The following is a 24,177-nucleotide window of genomic DNA, read 5'->3' on the forward strand; positions in this document are numbered from 1 at the left end:
TGCCGAGGTTTGCTGCAAGATGGATGCTTCATGGGGCCTGCTGTGGTGAAGAGCATTTGCAACCCGTTGCTAGCGGCAACCGTCCTGGACGCAGCATGGGGCCGAATGTGGGCTTGGCGGTGATGGTGGCTGCAACAACAACGAAGAAGCTCTCACATGGGGTGGGAGGTGGGGGGGGGGAGAGAAATAAATAGACTTTTCAGCCTGGACAGGTCTCAAGAGAGGATTTCGACATAAAGGAGCCTTTTGGGGGGAAAAACCCCGAGAATTGTCAGTCCTTTGATAGCTTCCCGCCGAGCTATTAGCTTCTGTTACTAATTTGCGGTGCATGCAAAGGGACAGGAACACCTGCAGCCGCCTCCTTCGATGCACTATGGGAAGAGGGGTTGATTATTAGTTTTTTTAAAATAAAAATTTAAAGAAAAGGAGGGGGGAAGGGGAGAAATAGGAAAGGAGAAAAGAGGAGGCCTGGCTCCACCATAGAAAATGGGAAAGATGACCTAGGGTTATTGTCTTTAAAAAAAAGTCAACGGTTTGATTTTTTTAAAAGTTTGATTTAAAAAATAAATCTCCAAAAGACAAGAAACAACGGATGGAAACCAATGAAGAAGAGAAGCAACTTGAAATTAAGGAGAAACTTCCTAACAGTGAGGACAATCAAGCAATGGACTGGTTTGCCTTCAAAAATTGTGGCTGCTTCATCACTGGAGGTGTTTAAGAAGAGACTGGACTGCCATCTGTCTGAAATGGTCTCCTGCTTGAACAGGGGGTTGGACTAGAAGACCTCCAAGGTCCCTTAAAGCTCTATTCTGATTGAGTGATTAATTGAAATGATCCAGGATCTCTTGTTTGTGCAGGGGGCAGGACTAGAAGACCTCCAAAGTCCCTTCCACCTCAATTCTAATTGAAGGCTCGCCTAGATGCTGGAATTAATAGTTACTAATGCTACTAATAATGGCAATCAGGAAAGAAAAGGATGAAAATTTGTTTGGGTAACAGTAAGAAGATGGGTGGGACAGGAGTCTAATAAATAAATAAATGATGAATAAATAAATAAATAAATAAAGATAAAGGTTCCCCTCGCAGGGGCGGTGCTCATCTCCGTTACAAAGCTGAAGAGCCAGTGCTGTCTCCGTGGTCATGTGACTAAACGCCGAAGGCGCATGGAACGCTGTTCCCTTTCCACCAAAGATGGTCCCTATTTTTCTACTTGCATTTTTTAATGTACTTTCGAACTGCTTGGTTGGCAGAAGCTGGGACAAGTCACGGGAGCTCACTCCGTTATGCGACGCTAGGGATTCGAACTGCAAACTTTTCTGATCGACAAGCTCAGCGTCTTAGCTACTGAGCCACTGCGTCCCTTAAATAAAGAATAAGGGCATCCAATTTAATTCAAGAGTACAGGTAGTTCTCAGTTTACAAACATTCATCGAATGACCACTGGACTTTACAACAGGTCTGAAGAAAGTGACTTATGACCGTTTCTCGCACTTACAAACATAGCAGCCTCCCCCACAGTCACGTGATCTAAGTTCAGGCGCTTGGCAACTGGCATGTACTTACGACAGTTGCAGTGTCCCGGGGTCAAGTGTTCCCTTTTAGCGACCTTCTGACCAGGGGAAGCCAAGATTCATTTAACTACCAAATTACTAACTTCACAACTACAGGGATTCACTTAAGAACGGTGGAAAGAAAAGTTGCAAAATAGAACAAAATTGACTTAAGAACCTGTCAAGTGCTTAGCCACAGACATTTTGTTCTCAATTCAATTCCAGTTTATTACCGTCAGCATAGACCAGAACAAATATAAACAGCAAATATCCAATTTAAAATTCTAAAATAAAATAATAAATAAGACATAAAACCTATGATGAAATCCAGTTTTATTATTTCATTCTAGAATTTGTAATTGTATTTTTACTGAGTATTTTTATTTATTCTGGTCTATGATGATGGCAATAAACTGAAATTGAACTGAATTGATTTCGAAAGTTAATAAACGGATTGAAGGCAACGGGCCCACTGTGGTCGTAAGTCGAGGACCACTTATAATTGGTTGGATGAGGCTTTGTTTTAATTTTTTTTTTAAATCCTCTCTGGCCCCCAAAGAGCGGAAGCAAAAATCTTTGATATGCTGAAATGTTTGGCTAGAGTCGATTTTATTAGGAACAGGGTTTTTAAATTAAGACTCAACCTCTGTGCTTAACTTTTCTTTTTTTTAAAAAGCTTCTCTTAATTCCGCATCTGGAAACAATATTAATCTGGAGCTGAAGTTTTTTTTTAAAGTTGTTCGCCAGCTAAACGCAAAAGAAGAAAACGAGAAAAAAGTTGGTAGGCAGATCTTTTAAAAAAGAAAAATGACTCGTTTTTTAAAAAAATAATACACACCACAAACATCTTGGAAAGGGCGATGACGGTTTTTTTCGCTCCTGCGAGAATGGTGAAAAATAATGATTCTTTAGCTACTTAGGGCAGGAAATTCCTAACAAATTGCACATTAAAGTGGCTAGGCCTGCAGGGCCATTCAAAACAGTCTTTTGTGCCTGCTGGCTGGGACAATTTTACGGAATGGAGCCATGGAGAGAAATCCAGGCAAGGAATCCAGTTGTTGTTTTCTGTATTAATGATGGAGTTGACATGTGTATTAATGGCTGGGCATAATATAAATGAGCTGCTTCTCTAAAGCTAGTGGGGAGTTTCTTGGAATAAGTTGCTTAATCTTCTACTCTTGATGTCTAAAAATAAAACGCTGTCATTCACAGATGGCTACATGACCTACGAGGTCCCTTCCAACTCTGTTAATCTGTTAAAAAGATGTGTCTTTTCAAAATTTTGGAAACTAGGCAGTGGAAGAGGGGAGAAATGGGAGATTCTCCCAGGAGCCATAAAAAGATAGCAGCTCCATTACAGGAAAGAATCTCTGTTGAAGCAGCAAAAAAAGAAAGAAAGAAAGAAAGAAAGAAAGAAAAAAAAGATGCATTTTGGATTCATACAATCTAAGACGAATAAAGATATTAGAATGCAGAAGAAGCAGGTACAAAGGAATCCTTAGGAATCCTATTCACATGGCTAAACTATGCTTGTTAGGGAAAGCATAATTAAATATCAAACACTTTTTAATTTCCCCGTTGCCAAGATGATTTTTTTTTTGAGGGGTCCTTGGTGCTCTCTGAGATGGTTTTCTTGCAGACGTTTCATTAGCCAAACTAGGTAAGATCATCACTGCTCTTTATGATGTTACCTTAGTTGCATAATAAAACATTTGCAAGAAAACCATCAAGCTCAGAGAGCACCAAGGACACCATAATACTTTCTCCTCCTCCCCATCTTCCTCCACCTCTTCTTCTTCTCTGCCAAACCCTTCTTCCTTCTAATACTGATGTTATTACTTAGTTGAGTCATGAAATGTCTGCAAGAAAACCACCAAGCTCAGAGAGCACCAAGGACTCCACAGGTCAACCCCGAGCTAACAAATATTCTCTTCTATTCAGATGCTGAATGTATCAAAAAACCCTACCAAAAATCTTGTCTGAGTTATTGATAGAGAGGTCAACATGTGGAACACCTTGAGTTATAGATAGAAAGATAGATAGAAAGAAAGATAGATGGATGGATGGATGGATGGACAGATGGATGGACAGGACAGAGATGAGAAAGAGAATGGATGGATGGATGGATGGATATGAGAGAGAGCGAGCGAGAGGGAGAGAGATGATAGATAGTAGATAGCGAAGATAGAAATAGATGGATAGAAGATAGATACAGATAAATGATTTACAGAGATATTGAGATAAATAGACAGACGATAGATAGATAGATAGATAGATAGATAGATAGATAGATAGATAGATAGATAGATAGATAGATAGATAGATAGATAGGAAGGACAGACTGACGGATGGACAGACAGACAAAGGGATGGAGGGACAGGAAAGAGATGAGAAAGAGAATGGATGGATGGATGGATATTAGAGAGAGTGCGTGATGATAGTAGATAGCAATAGAAAGATATAGAAGATAGATATAGATAAATGATTGATATTGAGATATTGAGATATTGAGATATTGAGATATTGAGATATTGAGATATTGAGATATTGAGATATTGAGATATTGAGATATTGAGATAGATGATGGATGGATGGACGGACGGACGGACAGACAGACAGACAGGACGGATGGACGGATGGACAGACAGAGGGATGGAGGGACAGGACAGAGATGAGAAAGAGAATGGATGGATGAATGGATATTAGAGAGAGAGAGATGATAGATAAGACAAAAAGAGAGAGAGAGAGATGATAGTAGATAGCAGTAGAAATAGATATAGAAGATATAGATAAATGATTGATATTGAGATATTGAGATGTAGACAGACAGACAGACAGACAGACAGACAGACAGACAGACAGACAGACAGACCGACCGACCGACCGACCAGCATTCCACATAGCAATGTTTAAGAATTTTTCTAGCAAGCAAGAAACACTTTGGCTATGTCTGGCCAAGCTTTATAATTGGACAAAAATATTTGACAACTACTCACACATGCAGCAACAGCAGTTGCCACTCATTTGGAAGAGATAAGCAGAGGGAACAGACTCTGCCAGGATGCCAGCACAATCACACAAGCACACTGAAACCCGTCTCGGGAGGCATTCGGGTGGTGGGGGGGAAGGAAAGCTGGTGATAGGACCAATCAGAAAGATCACCCGAGAGACAGAGAGGGAGCTGCACTTCAGAGGCTGCTAGAGAGACAGATGGCCTTTATGGCACTCTGGCAACATCTCATATTTGTGGATTACGCTCGTTCAAGATGTCAGACGGCAGAAGCCAAGAGCAGAAAACCCTCTTTAAAAACCATTTATTAGAAAAGACAAGAGGAAGAGTGCCAAAGACCCTGGGAAAGAAGACGCCGCTCTGAAATTTCAAGAGAATTTCGCTCAGGTGACCTACAAGGGATTCTTGGCTCCTTCAAAATATCTGCAGTATCTTCTTATTGCTGTATTCCCCTCCCCCCACCCCGCATTCTTCCTTTGCATCCAATCTGAGAAAGAGGACAGAGGTTCTTCTCCTTCCAGCTAAAGGGTGCAAGGAAAGCATTATGATGTTCTTTAATTGCGTCAGGAAACATCTGCAGGAAAGCCACCAAGCTCAGAGAGCGCCAAGGACCCCACATTCCCTCTCCTCCTCTCCCTTCTAACACTAAAGATGTTACCTAGTTGGGTCATGAAACATCTGCAAAGAAACAATCAAGCTCAGAGAGCACCAAAGGCCCCATAATCACCCTCCTCCTCTTTCTCCTCCTCCTCCTCCCTACAAACCCCAGTCCCTTCCAGCACTGATGAAGTTACCTCATTGGCTAATAAAACATCTGCGGAGCAAACAAACAACGTCAGAGAGCACCAAAGACCCCACAATCCTCTTCCTCTCCCTTCTAACACTGAAGATGTTACCTAGGTGGGTCATGAAACATCTGCAAGGAAGCCACCAAGATCAGAGAACACCAAGAACCCTACAGTTCAACCCCAAGCTGCCAACATTCCCTTCCATCAAAATCCTCCTGGAACAGCCAATCATTTTTCCCCCTAGCTCTGTGTGACATTAACAAACCATGAACACTTGAATTCTCTCAAGCATCGATAGGAGAAAGTGAGCTGTATCCAAGTTGATCCTCCACAATGGAGGTCTCAAGTGCACAACGATGATTCGGGAGACGAATGCAGTCATCTACTTGTCAAGTGCGGTGACCTTGAAAAGCATTTGTGTAGAGGGCCATGTTCCAAGAGCATCAATGGAAAAGATTTTAGGTTTTCTCAAAAATGGGGGGGGGGGAAGGGAAACAAACAAGAGACAATTCCAGGTCAATGGAATACAAGTACAGCTTAGCCACTCTTGATAAGGAAGGAATGTGAGTTGAATGATGAAAGATTGTGAGAGATCTGGAGGAAAATAACCCCTTAATTTTGAGGTCAGGAGGTGCAGTTAGAAGCATCAAAAAGGTGTAACAAGAATTAAATACTTTTCTACTATTTATAGAATACAGAACATAGAATAACGTAGTTGGAAGGGAGCTCGGAGGTCTTCTACTTCAACCCCCTGCTCAGGCAGGAAGGCCTATATCATTTCAGACAAATGGTTGTCCAATCTCTTCTTAAAAACCTCCAGTGTTGGAGCTTCCACAACTTCGAGAGGCAAACTGTTCCACTGGTTAATTGTCCGCAGTGTTTGGAAGTCTCTCCTTAGTTCTAAGTTACTTCTCTCCTTGATTAGTTTCCATCCATTGCTTCTTGTTCTACTCTCAGGTGCCTTGGAGAATAGCTTGACTCCCTCTTCTTTGGGGCAGCCCCTGAGATATTGGAACACTGCTGTCATGTCTCCCGTATTCCTTCTTTTCATTAAACTAGCCATGCCCAGTTCCTGCAACCGTTCTTCATATGTTTTAGCCTCCAGTCCCCTAATCCTCTTTATTGCTCTTCTCTGCACTCTTTCTAGAGTCTCAACATCTTTTTTACATCGTGGCGACCAAAACTGGATGCAGTATTCCAAATGTGGCCTTACCAAGGCCTTGTAAAGTGGTATTGATCTTGATTCTATCCCTCTGTTTATGCAGCCTAGAACTGTGTTGGCTTTTTTGGCAGCTGTTGCACACGGCTGGCTCATATTTAAATGGTTGTCCACTAGGACACTAAGCTCCCTCTCGTAGTTACTACTATTAAGCCAGATAACGCCTATATTATACCTGTGCATTTGGTTTTTCTTGCCTAAATATAGAACCTGACTTTTTTCACCATTCAATTTCATTTTGTTAGATAGTGCCCAATGTACAAATCTGTCAGGATCCTTCCGTAACTCGAGCCTATCCTCTGGAGCAGGTGTCCCCAACCTTTTGGACTTCAGGGATCACTAAATTCAGAATGTTAAATCCCACGGACCACTAATATGATCTGCCTATTGACTGGCTGGCTGGGTGTGGCTAGGTGGGCATGTGACTAGGGGGGAATGGCCAACTTGATGTCACTCACCTCGACGAGCGCCTCAACAGCCTCTATTCTCCCCTCCTCTCCCAGCCACTCCTCCCCTGCCCGCCCGGGCCCTTTAGGGCTCCAACTGGACGCAGTTACTGGAGCTAAGCAGCCATCGTGAGAAAGAGTTGGCAAAAAGGTTCAGTTCAAATTGGATCTGGCCGAGAAGGAGGCTCAGCAGAAGCACCTCACTGAAGACTACCAGCATAGGCTTTCCAAGCAGAGGGAAGACCTGCGGGAGTACAAGACCAGGTATAGGTGCCTGGAAGCTCAGCTGGCTGAGATGGTCAGCCAGTTCCAGGCCATGATGCAGTCCCATTGGAACGAGGCCCTCCGGCTCTTCCCCACCAGCGGCGCTTCCCTCAAGCCTTCGCCCAAAGCCCCTCACCAGGAGGCTGAAGCAGATCCCAAGTTGGAATCTCTGCCCCCCCCCTCTGACCCGCACAAAAAGACACTAAAGGGGGAGACTCTGCAGCAACATAAACATTCATTGCATGTATCCATCCAAGGGCCGTAGTTTGAGGACCGCTGATTTAGTGCAGTATAAAAAATGCAAATAATTTTTCTGCAGACCACCAACATTTTCTCACGGACCACCAGTTGGTGACCGCTGCTCTGGAGTGATGGCTATTCCTGCCAGCCTGGTGTTGTCTGCAAATCTGACCAGTTCCCCATCTCTAATAAATACTTTTATTATTTAAAACAAATAAACCAAGCATCATTCACAGGCTAAGTGCCAGCTTCCAGGCATTTTATTACAAAATATATGCACAGGGAAGATACCTCCTGGAATCGCATTTCAATATTAAGGGGAAAGATCCATAAATATTTCAGGGTTTCAAATGGATGCTTTGCAGCCACGCACGGATGATCTGCCCCACGGCTGGAGGGAACCCAATCAAAAAACGCCCGGGAGCACAAAAACAGAGACAGCATTTTCCTGTAAAACTTTAATTGGGAAACTGATGCTATATATAATCTGTAGGCCGTTCCCTCCGAGCTGTTGTTAAATAAATAAATAAAAAGCAACCAGTCATCAAAAGTGCTGCTTGGTTCAATTAACACATGGTGGTCTAGGCCAGGTGCAATCGTGATCACGGCATCGAAGGAAATGGCTCGGAGCCGTAAACGCAGGGGGGGCAATGCCTGGCAATGCCATCAGAAGCCCCAAAATCCTAAATGGATTTGGAAGCTGCAGATCTCAAAGACACCTTTGTGCACAAGCGAATAGATACAGAGGTGATGGTTTTGGGTTGGGACAGGGAAGGAGAATTCATTTGAAAATGAGCTGCGGTGGTGCAGTGGTTAGTAGAGTGCAGAACTGCAGGCTACTTCTGCTGATCGCTGGCTGCCAGCAGCTTGGCAGATCGAATCTTGGACTTGGACTTAATCTTCGTAAATGTCAACGTCCATAAGGCAGTGACCGTTGCATTGTGAAGGCCAGGGGCAGGACGTCACGGATTACAGCACGCCATTGATTCCGATTTAGGGCGGCTTGTTGGGCATCGGTTATCGAGAAATGGAGTGGTTGAAGATCGTGAGCCACTTGGGATATCCACGTTTTCTTTGGGGCATTTCGTGCAATTTTCCACTCATCCGGTCGCAGCGAGTTAATCGATCGGTAAGGTAATCGGCTATTGTCCATACGGCAAACGTGTCCAAACCATCTAAGTCGTTGTCTTCTTAGGTAAAGTTCGATTGTAGTTTGGTTTTTTACACAGCTGCAATACTGTTTCGTTTTTCCATCGGTCCTGTAGAGTTATGTGCAGAATGTTGCGCAGGCATCTTAGCTGGAATCGTCTCACCAGGCTCAAGGTTGACTCAGCCTTCTGTCCTTCCGAGGTGGGTAAAATGAGGACCCAGATTGTTGGGGGCAAGAGGCTGACTCTGCAAACCATTTAGAGAGGGCTGGAAAGCACTGGGAATTGGTATATAAGTCAAAGTGCTATTGCTATTATTTTTCCTTCCTTCCTTCCTTCCTTCCTTCCTTCCTTCCTTCCTTCCTTCCTTCCTTCCTTCCTTCCTTCCTTCCTGTTTGATCATGACCATCTCAAGTGTGACTCAGACTTCCGAGGTCAGTAAAATGAGGATCCAGATTTTTGGAGGCAATATGCTGACTCTGTAAACTGCTTAGAGAGGCACTGTAAAGCACCGTGAAGCGGTATATAAGTTTAAGTGCTATTGCCCTTTCTTCCCTCCCTCCCTCCTTCCTTCCTTCCTTCCTTCCTTCCTTCCTTCCTTCCTTCCTTCCTTCCATCCATCCATCCATCTATCCATCCATCCATCCATCCTTCCATCCTACCCACCCATCCATGATGGCTTAGTGGTTAGAATGCTGTATTGTAGGCTGACTCTGCCCACAGCCAGCAGTTCGAGCCTGACTGTCTCAAGGTTGACTCAGCCTTGCATCCTTCTGAGGTCAGTAAATGAGGACCCACATTGTTGGGGGCAAGAGGCTTAGAGAGGGCTGTAAAGCCCCATGAAACGGTCTATAAGTCTAAACCCTATTGCTAGTGCTGTTGCTAAGACGGGAAACCGACTGAGGCAAAGAAGCTTCCCTAACAAGCAGCTTTCCAAAACCACGTCCCTTTTCTCTACCAAGTCGCTTGACAAAAACGTTTCTGCTTGAATTTGTCACGCAAGGCAATGTTAAGTGTGTCTACCCAGAAGTAGATTCCACGGGCTTCAATTGGTCTCTGTGCCAGATAAGGGAGAAGAAAACTACTCAACTGCATTATCCCTGATTCTCACATTTTAAATCTCACAAGGAACCATTTCTGTTCTGGTGGAGAAGATTGGAGAGGCTGCTGTCCAGCAGAGATGGCATCCCCAAGAGTTTTGCTGAGCATCAAGAGCATTTTACCAATGGCTAGAAAATAAGGAAATTGGAAATAAAGGAAGACGACAACAGGAAGAATAGAAAATACATTAAGACAGATATATAAATCTTTCCATTCCCCACCATCTTGTCAGAGCTGAAGAAGCTTCTTGGATGAGAAGTGAAATGTCTTCAAGGAAAAGAAAGAAAAAACCCCAAGAAAGTCCAGTTGCCTCTTGAAAAAGCACCTTTGGGACAACTATGATCTGCATGGCTGAGACTCTCCATAGACAACCAGCAGGCACAAAACTTTGCAAGGGTTTGGCTTCCCCATGTCCTCCTTCCAGAGGCCTTGGGAAGCTGCGGCTTCCATCATCGCCACAGCACTAGGGAATTCTGGGATTTGCGGTCCCAAGGCATCCCGAGTCAGTGAAGGGATCTTATCTGCCACTCAAATCGGAGATCCACAAGCCAGATCTGCTCACTGAACAAAGACCTTGGCGCAAGAAACCCGATAAGCATTTTCCCCTGCAGATTAGGAATAAGCGTTCAAAGCACGTTCTGTTTTTTCTTGTGCTTCCTCTGTTTTGCAAGGACCTGCCCATCATTGGTCTCTCTGTGGTGGAGTCGTTCTGCAGGGGCGCGGCTGGGAATCCGCCAAGCAACCAGAATTTTTTTTTTAACTTAACAGCACACATTGATTAGGCAGGTGGGAACCGATGCTAAATCAGCAGAAAAAAAGGCGCTCTTGCTGAACCAGAAAACGGCCGCAAACCATGTCAGGGGACTGACTGACCACAGATATTATGCTGATAGCTGAAGACGCTGAAACTTACAAACTTCCTGTTTCGGCCTTCTAATGCTCGCATGCAACGCCAGGGGGGAAATGCAAGCATCAAGAGGCATCAGTCTTGACATGATGGATACCCAGGCAGTACACTCACTGTGTGCTCTTCAAGCACATCAGAGTCCCCCCCCCTCTGTGTGTGTCTCTCTCTCCCTCTTTTTTCTTTTCTCTCTCTCTTTCTTTTTCTTTCTCCATCCCTCCCTCTTTTTCTTTTCTTTCTCTCTCTCTTTCTTTCTCTTTCTCTCTTTCTCCCTCTCTTTCTTTCTCTCTCTTTCTCTTTTTCTTTCTCTCTCCCTCTTTCTCTTTCTCCCTCTTTCTTTTTCTTTCACTCTTTCTTCCTCTGTCTTTTTCTTTCTCTCTTTCTCTCTCCCTCTTTCTCCCTCTCCCTCTTTTTCCTTTCTCTCTTTTTCTTTCTCTCTCTTTCTCTCTCTCCCTCTTTTCCCTCTCTCTCTTTCTCTTTTCTTTCTCTCTTTCCCTCTTTCTCTTTTTCTTTCTCTCTCTCTTTTTCTTTCTCTCTTTCTCTCTTTTTCTTTCTTTCTTTTTCTTTCTCTCTCTTTCTCTCTCTTTTTCTTTCTCTCTCTCCCTCTTTCTCCCTCTCCCTCTTTTTTCTTTCTCTCTTTTTCTTTCTCTCTTTCTCTCTCTCCCTCTTTCTCCCTCTTCCTCTTTTCTTTCTCTCTCTTTCCCTCTTTCTCTTTTTCTTTCTCTCGCTCTTTCTTTTTCTTTCTCTCTCTTTCTTTCTTTTCTTCCTTCCTTCCTTTCTCTCTCTCCCCCCCTCTCTCTTGTTCCTGGAGCCGTTCCTTTTTTTTCTTTTTAAACCCTAGAGGTTCACAAGTCCTGACTTGAATGTTATTTGGGTTCTGCTGGAGAACTCATAACCATAATTCAAAAAGTTGGAGAAGATACAGAATGGAGTGGGGAGCTGTCTCCTTTGCTACCGGCCAATGGGGAGGAGGGGGGTGGGAAAGAGCCATATATGAAATATGCATAAGTCACAAACAATTGATGAGTTAGCAAGCAAACTCTTAAGCAGTTTAAATGGAGAAGGTTCCAATATTTGAGGGGCTTCCACAAAGAAGTGGGGGTGAACCTATTCCCCAAAGCACCTGAAGGCAGGACAAGATGCAACTGATGGAAACTAATCAAGGAGAGAAGCAAACTAAAGAGCTAAGTGAACTGAGGAGAAACTAAGTAAGAACAATTAACCAGTGGAATAGCTTGCCTTCAGAAGTTCAGAATTACAGATGGTGCTCCATCACTGGAGGCTTTTAAGAAGAAACTGGACAGTCATTTGTACAGAATTGAATAGGGTCTCCTGCTTGAGCAGGGGCTTGGACTAGAAAAACCCCAAGGTCCCTTCCAACTCTGCCATTCTGTTAATCAGTGGAACAACTTGCCTCCTGGAGTTGTGGTGCTCCATCATCGGAGTTTTTTTAACAAGAGATCGGACAGTCATTTCTCCAGTATGGTATGGTGCAGGGGGTTGGACTAGAAGACCTCTGAGGCCCCTTCCAACTCTGCTGTTCTATGTTCTTCTCCTTTCTCACCTCCTCTGGTCAAAATGAAGTTGTTGAGAACGCAACAAAGGAAACCCTGGGAAACGGAATAGGATGACATCGCTGCCTTGAGGTTTTCCAAAGTAGATTATGATGACTGAAGCCAGGAGAACATGTTAAGTTTATGTAAATCAATAGCATCCAATTAGGTTCTCATAAACAAAGCAAGGAGGGAAAAATGCCCTGTTTTCCTTTGTGACAGCAACGCAAACCTCAAACTTGGCTCTTTGGAAACCAAGACAACCAAATCTGGTGCTCTCTGCGTGTGTGCGTATTTGTGTGTATTGTATGTGTGTGTGTGTGTGCGCACACACATATGTGCATGATCATTTATGGCTTTGAGGATGAGTGAAAATTTATGGGACATTTGATTGTAATTAAAAGCAGGACTGCGGCTTAATTGGAAGCAGAAGGGGGAGGGGGCATTTCGCAAGCAAATTAAGGGAACCGTAAAAACCAAAAATATGTTTTTAGGAGACACGCACACTCGCTGGGTGACTTGCATAAATGCAGGAGATACACACCCCGGTGCCATCAGGCCATTTGGCCTCCAAGCTGCTGCATTTTATTTCGTTTTTAGTTTTTGCCCTGTGCCCAGCACTGGTAAGGATTTTGCAGGATCTCAGGAACATCGAGGGAGGGCTGATAACTTGAAAGCAATTACTGAGTAATCAAAAGCTGGCATCCTGGTGGGCCCTCCTTCCTTTTTAAAAAAACTTAGATTAACAGAGTTGGAAGGGACCTTGCAGATCATCTAGTCCAACCTGCATCCAAGACCCCACACCATTTCTGACAGATGGCAGTCCAGTCTCTCCTTGAAAGCCTCCAGGGATGAAACTCCCTCAATTTCCAAAGGCAACTTTTGTTCCATGGGTTGATTGTTCTCACTGTCAGAAAATTCCTCCTTTTTTCCAGGTTGAGTCTCTGCTTGTTCATTTTCCATCCATTGTTTCTCGTCTTGCTTTTGGGTGCTTTGGAAAATAAGATTAGATTAACAGAGTTGGAAGGGACCTTGGAGGTCATCTAACCCAACCCCCTGCCCAAGCAGGAGACCTTACACCATTTCTGACAGATGGCAGTTCAATATCTTCCTTGAAAGCTTCCAGTGATGAAGCTCCCGCAACTTCTGAAGGCAACTTCTGTTCCATGGGTTGATTGTTCTCACTGTCAGAAAATTCCTCCTTATTTCCAGGTTGAATCTCTCCTTGGTCAGTTCCCATTCATTATTCCTTGTCTGGCCTTCAGGTGCTTTGGAAAATAGCTTGACCTCCCCCCCCACCCCTCTGTGGCAGCCCCTCAAATATTGGAAGACTGTTCTCCTGTCTCCCCTGGTCCTTCTCTTCACTGGACTAGCCATGCCCAGTTCCTGCAACCTTTCATCGTATGTTTTAGCCTCCAGTCCCCTCATCATCCTGGTTGCTCTTCTCTGCACTTTTTCTAGCGTCTCCACATCTTTTTTATAGTGTGGTGATCAAAATTGGATACAGTACTCTAAGTGTGGACTTACTAAGGCTTTACCGAGTGGTATTAGTCCCTCCCTTGATTGTACCCCTCTGTTAATGCAATTTAGGATTGCATTCTTTCTAAATAATCTATTACAACTATCTGAAGTTACGACAGTACTGAAAAAAATAGATCTAGGATTGTTTTTTACACTTATGATCATTACATCATCCCCGTGGTTACATGACTAAAATTCAGACGCTTGGCAACCGACTCATATTTATGACGGTTTGCAATGTCCCAGGGTCACGTGATCACCCTTTTGCGACCTTCTGACAAGCAAAGTCAACGGGGATGCCAGATTCCCTTAACAATGGTGTGGCCAGCTTAATAACTGCAGCGATTCACTTATCAACTACGGCCAGTGAGGTCGCAGAATGGGGCAAAACTCCTTTAACAGCTGTCTTGTCCAGCAACAGAAATGTTGGGGGCTCAACTGTGGTCGTAAGTCGAGGAATTATCTGTACTTGGATACTCAAGAGAGAAAGGCTTGGATTAGGCCTCAAAGCCTGCCATCTTCAATCTCCTTTGTTGGAAACATTTTTTTTTTAAAAAAAGATGTTATTTTCACCATAGCTGCTCCAGAGTTCTTGGCTTTCGGCATAAATTAACAGGGAAATACGTTTGTATTGGTTTCCGTAGGCTAAGAAAAACTGGTAGGAAGTAACAGCCTGAAAGGAAATTTATGCACTAAAGTTGATATATCACACCGGTGCCATCCGCTGGCCCAGCCTCCAGATTTATGCTGTTATCTCCACTTGGCCGTTTATTTATTTAGAATACTATTTGGGGACCAAATACAGCAGAAGGAGACAATTCTTTGGTAGGTTTTGTTCCAACAGACGTCCACAGTCAACATGGTCTCGCTGAATTTATAGCTGTGCTACTAGAAACCAGGCATGGGATTAGTGGTGAAATTCAAATTGTTTTGCTACCCGTTCGGTGGGCATGGCTTGGTGGGCGTGGCAGGGGAAGGATACTGCAAAATCCCCAACCGTCTGTGTTTTGTGGCATGAGCTGGCAGCAGATTCGGACAGTGAGGAGGTTGGGCAGGAACATGGGCCAGTCCTGGAGACTGGGGAAGGCTCTGATGAGGACTCTGTGTCGGAAGCAGAGAGGGGGACAGAGCCGGATGCCAGTTATCAGCTGCCTTCGGAGTCAGACATCAGTGGGGGGAAAGAACAGCTGGAGCCTGTTCCCGATGAGTTGCCAGGCAAAAGGAACAGCTAAGGAATAAGGGCCGACTCAGGAGTAAGGCACAGGTGGACAGTGAATGGCCCCTCCCATAGGGAATAGATGGACAAAAGGGGAGTGGAGTTTGCAGGAGACCATTAGTTCAATTCATTAGGGTGAAGATCTGTTCCTGACTTCTTGCCAAGTATTGTCTGCTACAGAGTGGCGTTTGGAAGATATCGGCCTGGCAGCTCTCCAAGTCTGATAAAGGTCTGTAGTTGTGAAATCTCTTGAAAAACTGCTTGCTGGGACTTTGTTGGAGAGGAATTCCCTTTCACCTTAAATAAAAGGGGTTTTATCAGGACGAAGAGTCGGCTTTCTGTTTTTGGGAAGCCTTGGTCACAACACTCTGTCTGTTCCCTCTTTGATATTTTGCTTATTTTGTCTTGTTTGCGATTCTTTCCACTTAGGCTACATTGTTTGCAGTGTTAGAGGAATGCAATTAAGTATAAATAGAATGCATTTAAAAGATTTTGGAAGGGGTGAAGGTGGTTTGGTGGGTAGCTTTGCCAGGAGAGGAGAAGTCACGTGAAATATGAAGCATCTGTGAAACAATTCTACAGACACCTTGGTATTTTTCTCCCACCTTTGGCCTGGTGGAACAGGAAGGCAAACCAATCATATTGAAAGTGCACACAGGAGGTGAAAGACGCTAAAACTATCTACTCGGTTCTATATTTGGCCTCCTGGTTGCTTCACTTCAGAAAAAAAAATATTATTAAAAAAAAGCTCACAGCACCCAAGACACCTACAAGAGTAGCAATCCCAAATCGCAGAGGTGATGTTTTAATAGCGCAAATAAAAGGTTTACAAACTCGTTGCAAGCTTCTGTGTTTTAAAGGTCTCCTCCACGAGCGAGAGGCTTACAAGCATAAAAGGGATAGAGTAAGGAAGGCAGAATAACAGAGTTGGAAGGGACCTTGGAGGTCTTCCAGTCCAACCCCTATACTTTTTCGTCCAGTCTCTTCTTCAAAACCTCCAGTGATGGAGCACCCACAATATCTAGAGGCAAGTCGTTGCACTGGTCAACTGTTCTAACTTTTAGGAATTCTTTTCTCTAGTTCTACTTTGATGCTCTCCTTGGTCAGTTTCCATCTGTTGCTTCTTGTCTTGTTCTCCGGTGCTTTGGAGAATAGTTTGGTCCCTTCTTCTTTATGGCAACCTTCTTTATGGCACCCTGGCCGGTGTGTGCATGCTCACGCCGGAAAGCGGAAGACCAGCTCTTCCAGTTTCCATCAATGCCGCATGCACGAAGGCCAGCTGATGGTTGCGCAAGCATGCGCACCAGAAACCCGGAAGAGGAACAGGCAATGATGCGCGTGCCAGGCGACATGGCTCTGCATGCCACTTCCAGGATGCCTGCCAGAGGTTCGCCATCACAGGCTTAGATATTGGAAGACTGCTATCATTTTATGCCTAGTCCTTTTTTTGTCATTAAACTAGTCCAATCTTCTCAAGTAGAAGACTCTATACAAAGGAAGGAAGGAAGGAAGGAAGGAAGGAAAGGAAGGAAGGAAGGAAGAAAGGAAAGAAGGAAAGAAGAAAGGAAAGAAGGAAAGAAGGAAGGGAAAGAAGGAAGGAAAGAAGAAAAGGAAGGAAAGAAAGAAGGAAGGAAGGAAAGGAAGGAAAAAAGGAAGGAAAGGAAGGAAAGGAAGGAAGGAAAGAAGAAAAGGAAGGAAAGGAAGGAAAAAAGGAAGGAAAGAAGGAAGGAAAGGAAGGAAGGAAGGAAGGAAAGAAGGAGGGAAGGAGATTATAATGAGAGTGAGGAAGGGTCTCAGAGAAGTCCTGCCTTAGCACTTGGCTACCACAGGTGCCCCCGACACGAGTGACATTGAGCTGCCCATGCCCCCTGCCCACCCAACCCCCAAGTCAAACCCAACCCTGATGCAGCCCTCAATGAAATGAACTTTGACACCCCTGACGTAGCCTTGCAAACTATTTACCAAGCCAGGGGAACAGCCATCAAGTGAGCAAAACACAGTGAAAAGCAGAACATTTCCCCATTTTCCTTCTCTCGGCGCACAATGATTTCCCTCAGGTCACATTTAAGGACGCATGAACACAAAATCCTCCCTCGTTGGGAGGTCTCCAAAATTCATGGCTGGGTGGAGTTGATCTCTGCAAGACCCAGCAATTTAAAAAAAGAAACAAAATCTTAGAACTTTGGCAGTTTTGAGATAAACAACCCTGCCCTCGTATGCATCATTTTTTGTTGAGCTGATCAAAAGGAAAGGTTTGGAACGCCCAATAAAATGTCTGCTCGGTGATTTATTAGTACCAGGGTGGTGGCAAAAGTATTTTTTTTCCAATAAGGAATACTCGCCAGAGCCAAATTGCCCCCTCCCCCCCTGCCCGTTTGTTAGCAGACGTCCGAGGTAAGAAAAACTTGACTCTATAATTAAAGCTGATAAGAAGCCGAGAAGGGGTCTTTTTCCATAGGTCTATATATTACAAATAGGTTACAAATAAGTTTCAAATAGTTTACAAATAGAAGGAAGGAGGGAGATGCTCCCCGCAAGCCAAAAACACAATTTGTAGATTTCAACGGCCAGTCAAAGCTAGGCAAAAGGTTGCTAAGCCACCATTTCCAGTGGCTCCAGTTAGTACAGGAAATCCTCGACTTCATTCATTTAGAGGCTGTTCGAAGTTACTGTTCTGACCTGCTCACGGAGCTGGCAGCAGATTCGGACAGTGAGGAGGTTGGGGAGGAAGATGGGCCAGTCCTGGAGTCTGGGGAAGACTCTGATGTGGGCTCTATGTTGGAGGCAGAAGAGGGCGCCAGACCTCTCTGACAGTTATCAGCTGCCTTCAGAGTCAGATATCAGTGAGGCAGAACAGTTGGAGCCTGTTCCCAGTGTGCGCATGCGCAGAGCTGCCAGAATAACAGAACAGCTAAGGAACAGGGGTTGACTTGGGAGTGAAGCCACAGGTGGACGGTAAATGGCCCCTCCCAGAGGAAATAAAAGCAGAGTGAAAGGTGAGTGGGCTTTTGCAGGAAAGAATTGGTTAATTCGTTTATTAGTTCGTTTCAGGAGTGTGAAGATCTGTCCGTGAATCTCAGAGAGTCTCTGTGCCCAGTCTTTCCTTTCATAGCACTTCGTTTGGAAAATATTGACATGGCAGCTTTCCAAGCTAGATAAGGTCTGTGCTCATAAATCCACCTTTGAAAGACTGTTTGCCAGGCGTTGCTGAATGTGAATGAGAGGAATTCACATTTGTTTAATAAAAGGTTTTTTTGTCAGGACAAGGAATCTGCTTCGTGCTTTTTGGGGAAGCCGAGGTCAGAACAGTTACAACGGCACTGGAAAAAGCAACTTATGCCAAGTTTTTGACACTTACCACCATTGTGGCATCCACATGGTCACATGATCAGAATTCATACACAACTGACTCAGATTTATGACAGTTGCAGAGTCCCAGGGTCATGTGATTCCCCTTTTGTGACTTTCTGACGAGCAACGAGAAACCAGATCACACTTAAGAACCGGGTGACTAACTTATCAACTGCAGTTTTTTAAGTGCTATCGTGACTTTGACTGGCCACTAAATGAACTGTTGTAAGTCGAGGATTACCTATATATATTTCTCTCCTGATTACGACTCTCAGATTAGACGGAGAGCATCTACAATGCGCTACCAAAGGAGGTGGAGCTCTTGCTTTATAATCAGGAGGCTGTGAGTTTGATCCTAGGTAGAGGCAGATTTCTCTCTTTCTCTGGGCACTGTGGGAATATATCTGCTGAACAAAACTCTGCATTGGTGACAAGAAAGGTATCCGGCCAGTAAACACTCTGCTAGCTCAATTCAGTTGCCCAGACTCCACCCTGCAAGGGATTATGGGGTTGTTAAAATAAGGTAATGATGATCTACAATGTGCTACCGAAGCACCCAATATGTCTATTAGTACAGAAGAGTTTGCTTTCTTCAAATCCAAAGAATCCTAAAATATTACATCCATCTGTGAGCTGGGGATCAACGCTTAGAAAACATACATATATTAAACGAGACAACTTCAGAGTGGGAAGGCGCAAAAAACAACAACCCCATTTTCTTGTCCATATTCCCTCGTTTAGAGAGCATGTTGCACATTCGCTCCTCGGAAGAGAGGTGTAATAAACATGAGTGGGAGAATTTATCTTCCCAAACCTATTTTTAGGACGCTGCTTCGCGTCAGGGCCCGAGAAAACGCAACAGATGGCCCAACTCTTTTTCCAGTCAAGGAACAACACAAGCAACGTAGAAGACGCGCAAAATGACTTACCGAATAACCTTTTCCTGACAACGACTGAGCAGAACTCTGTGGAAAAAGAGAAAATTGATGTTAAGTCGTAAAAATAGTTGCAAAGAAGGCTTTTATTTATTTATTTTTAAGAAAAGGAGGTCTTTGGCCGATGGATAAACAGGTGGCCCTTAACTTATAACCACAACTGAGCCCGAAATTTATGCTGGTAGGTGAGTTTTGCCCTATTTTATAACCTTTTTTGCCCCCGTTCTTTAGTGAATCCCTGCAGTTGTTAAAGGTAGTAACACAGTTGTTAAGTGAACCTGGCATCCTAATAGAATAGAATAAAACTCTGATGGTGAACCTATGGCATGTGTGCCATAGTATTAGCTGGCATGACAGACCTCAGCTAATTTTTCAGCCTTCCAGAGGGCCAGGAGAGGCTGTTTTCACCCTCCCCAAGCTTCAGAAAAGCCTCCAGAGCCGGGGGAGGGAGAAAAACAGGCCCAACGGGCCAACCGGAAGTTCGTTCCTGAACTTCCAGTTGGGCCATTGGGTCGTTTTTTGCCCTCCCCAGGCTCCAAGAAAGCTGGATCCTGGGGAGGGTGAAGAACGGATCTACCAGGCCCACCAGAAGTCAGAAAATGGGCTGTTTCCAGCCTCCAGAGGGCCTCTGCAGGGCGGGGGGAGGCCGTTTTCACCCTCCCCAGGCTCCAAGAAAGACGTGCGTGTGTGCATGCTCAGGGCAGCGGGAGGGGGTCACACTCACATGCACAGGTGGCACAGCGGGGGAGGGATTACATTATGGCGCACCCACACGTGCTTTTGGCACCCGAGGCGAAAAAAATTCGCCATCACTGGAATATGGAATAGAATAGAATGGAATGGAATAGAATAGAATGAAAAGAAAAGAAAAAAAAGGAAAGAAAAGAATTAGAACTAGAATAGAAATAGAAATAGAAATAGAAACAGAATGGTATAGAAAATGGAAGGGAAGGGAAGGGAAAGGAAGAGAAGAGAAGATGAAATGAGAATAGAATAGAGTAGAGCAGAAATATGAAAGAATAGAATAGAATAGAATAGAATAGAATAGAATGGAATAGAATAGATCACAGGACCCCAGGACACTGCAACCGTCATAAATATGAGTCAGTTGCCAAGCGTCTGAATTTTGATCACATGACCATGGGGAGGTTGCAAAGGTCCTAAGTCACTTTTTTCAGTGCCGTTGTAACTTTGAACGGTCATTAAGTGAAGCCCTAAGTTGAGGGCTACCTTGATAAGGTTCTGGCTACACTGATGTGTGTCCCTGGCTGAGCATCCCATTAAAAAGCTGCCAACATCCCAATCACCCTTGCAATATGTAGAGAGAAGAATCTAAATTGTAGGTGTGAATTGATGGAACCAAGGAGATCAGCAGGAGGGAGCCTGGGTGGTGTACAGGGAGTCCTCGACTTACAACAGTTCACTTAGTGACCATCCGAAGTTACAACGGCATTGAAAAAAGTGACTTATGACCATTCTTTGCACCGTTGCATCATCCCCATGGTGACGTGATTTACATTTGGATGGTGGACAACTGACACATATTTATTGACGGTCGCAGTATCCCAAGTTCATGCGATCCCCTTTTGCGACCTTCTGACAAGCAAAGTCAATGGGGAAGCCTGATCCGTTTAGCGACCATGTGACCCAACTGAACAACTGCAGTGACTTTGGCCTCAGCTGTGGCCATAAGTCGAGGACTGCCTGTACAATAAAACCTGTGTCTGTGTATGTTTGTGGGTCTGCCTCTCGAGGTGTACAACACAGCATCAAAGTACAAATAGTATATAAATTAAAATTGACATTTTAGAATTCATTCATTCATTCATTGGGATGGTTATTTTAATTGTGAGTCTTCTCACATGAATGAATGAATATTCATTCATTCGTGTCAGAAGACTGACAATTAAAATGACCGTCACAATTAAAATAACTTTCACAAATAAAATAATAATAATTTTGGAATTTTTAAAAAAACTGCAAAGGTTCTTCCTTTTGCGCTGCACTTTTTGTGGTAGTTGTTGTATAAATATTTATTTTTATTCAAAACATGAAAGTACAGACTCTAAGACAGGGATTTGTTCTTTTTTAAAAAAAGACATCTACTCTGGATTTTTTTTTCTAAAACAATAAAAATAAAAATAAAAGAGCTGAATAACCCATCCGCCGGAGTTACCCAACCTCTCGAAGTAGGCGAGAGATGATCCAGGAGCAAAGTAATGAAAAAGACAACAGGAGACCTGGAAATTACAAATCTCGTTCTTTTTCACGGAAGGTGCGTAAAGAATCACCAACGAGGCTCAGCTTGATCTAAACGCTGTTGCAGTGGGCAGGGGGTTGTTTCTCATTGGTGTTTCCTCCCCCACTCTCCTCTGTTGACATTTATTCATTTCTCCCCAGGCGAAACAGCCTACTCTGGTCTAACAGCTGGAAGGAGCGACAGAAACATCACACACTCACTCAGAAGCTGACACAATTCTTTTGAGGGGCGGGTGCAGGCGTGGGCTGCTCCGGGTTTGTGCAATCCTCTGGCGAAGATCCTGCACGGTTCAGTGAACCCCCAAATCCCACTCCTGGCTGGCCGCGTTCAACCCTCACTTCCCAGGAGTCTCCACATGGCCCATTTTGGATGCCAGGTAAGTGCAGGACCCGTGCGGAGACTTGGAGAGGGCCCATTTCTGGCTTCTAGAGAGCATCCCGAGCCTGGGGGAGGCCGTTTTTGCCCTCCTGGAAGCTCGAGGAAAGCCTCTGGAGCCCAGGGAGGGTGAAAAACAGGCCTCCCGTAAATTCCAGAAACAGACCCATTTCTTGCTTCCAGAGAGTCACCGGAGCCCAGGAGGATGAAAACACCTCCCCCGGTGGTGCAGGAGTGTGACTAGGCCACGCCCACCTAGCAACCGGGCAAAGAACCCCTTGCTAAAAATTTTGAAGCCCCCCTCCCCTGGGTGGGTGGATAAATAGGGAGGGTTGCAGGAACTGAATAGGTGGAGCCCGAAGGAGGAGTCAAGAGAGGAATCAATCTGGAATCATTACATTGTCACAAGCGGTCCAAGTCAAACTCCTCTTGAATTCCATGAACTCTTCATTTTTTTTATTTTTTTATTATATAAAATACAAAGAAGAAAAGAAAATAAGAAAGTAAGGGAGGGAAAGGGAACCGGGGGGGGGGGGGGAAGGAGGTGAAGTACAAGGAGGAAGAGAAAAAGAAAGAAAAGGGGGGATTGACTTCCAACTCTCTCTAGCACAATACAAGATAAACACACTCCAACCTCAATTTTTTTGCTTTTACGCATTAATGTATAACTAGCCATTTCTATAACACCAAATCTTTCTAACCAAGAAAACCAAGATCGAAGTTTCATTTTTTTTCCTTCAAAAGCACAAATTCGGGAAGTGATATCCAAATAAGAACATATTTTCCTCTTTAAGTAAAGTGATCAAGTTAACCATTCCTGCTTTATCTTGCTTGCTGTGAAAATAACGTGGTTTTTTTTTTGTCTATTTAAATTTATTTACAAAATTTATTGCATTCTTTCAAATTCTTTTGGCCTTCCTGGAAAAATATAATAATTCCATGAACTCTTCTCTAGGGCCAATTTAGCGCTGACTATTGGTGGACTACATTCTTACATGCAGATAGTCCTCGACTTACAACGGTATTTCTAGTGACTGTACCAAGTTACCATAGCACTGGAAAAAAGTTGAGTTAGGACCGTTTTTCACACTTACGACCACTGCCACATTCCCGTGGTCACGTGATCAAAATTCTGACAGCTTGGCAACTTGATTCACATTTATGACATTCGCAATGTCCCGGAATCACATGATCCCTTTTTGCGACCTTCTGACAAACAAAGAATCAACGGGACAATTACAGTCAACAACTGTAATTGCTAACTTTGAACAACTGCCATGATTCACTTAACGCCCGCGCGAAGAAAGATCTGTAAAATGGGGTGGAATTCCCTTAGCAACTGTCTCGCTTTGCAAGAAACATCTGGGGCGCAATTTTGGTCGTAAGTCGAGGACCAGCTGTATGGGGGGGAGCAATAAATTAACTGGAATTTCACGTGTGGCCCTGATCCTTGATGGAGAAATATGATATCACCCCCTACGCCGACACACAGGTGCCCAGTTCTCCATGCCACCTAATCTGAGGTGGCAACCGCTTCTTGCAAACTCTTCCCTAAGGTAAAGGTTCCCCTCGGATATATATGCTAGTAGTTCCCGACTCTAGGGGGAGGTGCTCATCTCCGTTTCAAAGCCGAAGAGCCAGCGCTGTCCAAAGACGTCTCCGTGGTCATGTGGCTGGCATGATTCAACACAGAAGGCACACGGAACGCTGTTACCTTCCCACCAAAGGTGGTTCCTATTTTTCTACTTGCATTTTTTACATGCTTTCAAACTGCTAGATTGGCAGAAGCTGGGACAAGTAATAGGAGCTCACTCCGTTGCGCGGCGCTAGGGATTCGAACCGCCGAATTGTCAAACTTTCTGATTGACAAGCTTGGCGTCTTAGCCACTGAGCCACTGCATCTCTAGCTCTTCCCTAACCAGCTGCTATTTATGGCTGAAAAATCATGTTTTCTAATTTCCACCTGGGGGCTCCTAGGGGCAGCCAACCAACCTGCCTCTAATTGCCAATTTGCTCTCTGCTTTGGTCTATCAGTCCATTAGGCTCTTGCTGTGCCCCTCATCCCACCCCATTCATCCAGGGATGCCCCCGAGAATCGAAGGGCTTAGCTCCCTCTAACGACGGGAACCAGTTTCCTATAAACTCGGGGAGGGGGGACCACAGAGCAGTCAATTTCACACACACACCCATGCACACACAGCACCAAATTGTGATTCTTATGACACCCCACCCCCACCGAGCCTTCTTCTCTATTTATTTCCAATTAATACAGCTTTCCAATATCTGCTATTTCTTG

General features: G+C 44.3%; 1 protein-coding gene across 8 annotated transcripts in view; it reads right to left on the reverse strand.

Moving 5' to 3' along the window:
* Positions 1 to 24,177, reverse strand: part of FBRSL1 (fibrosin like 1) — a 615,070-nt gene that overhangs the window by 322,623 nt on the left and 268,270 nt on the right. For all 8 annotated transcript variants that reach the window (XM_087705779.1, XM_087705776.1, XM_087705775.1 and 5 more), the window contains exon 4: positions 19,241 to 19,276. In XM_087705779.1, the coding sequence (XP_087561905.1) occupies positions 19,241 to 19,276 (36 nt within the window). The remainder of the gene's footprint in view (positions 1 to 19,240; positions 19,277 to 24,177) is intronic.

Source organism: Thamnophis sirtalis, unplaced genomic scaffold (genome assembly GCF_051295495.1).
Source record: "Thamnophis sirtalis isolate CommonGarterSnake01/CBP01778 unplaced genomic scaffold, rThaSir2_p1.2 scaffold_2, whole genome shotgun sequence".
NCBI classification, from domain to species: domain Eukaryota; kingdom Metazoa; phylum Chordata; class Lepidosauria; order Squamata; family Natricidae; genus Thamnophis; species Thamnophis sirtalis.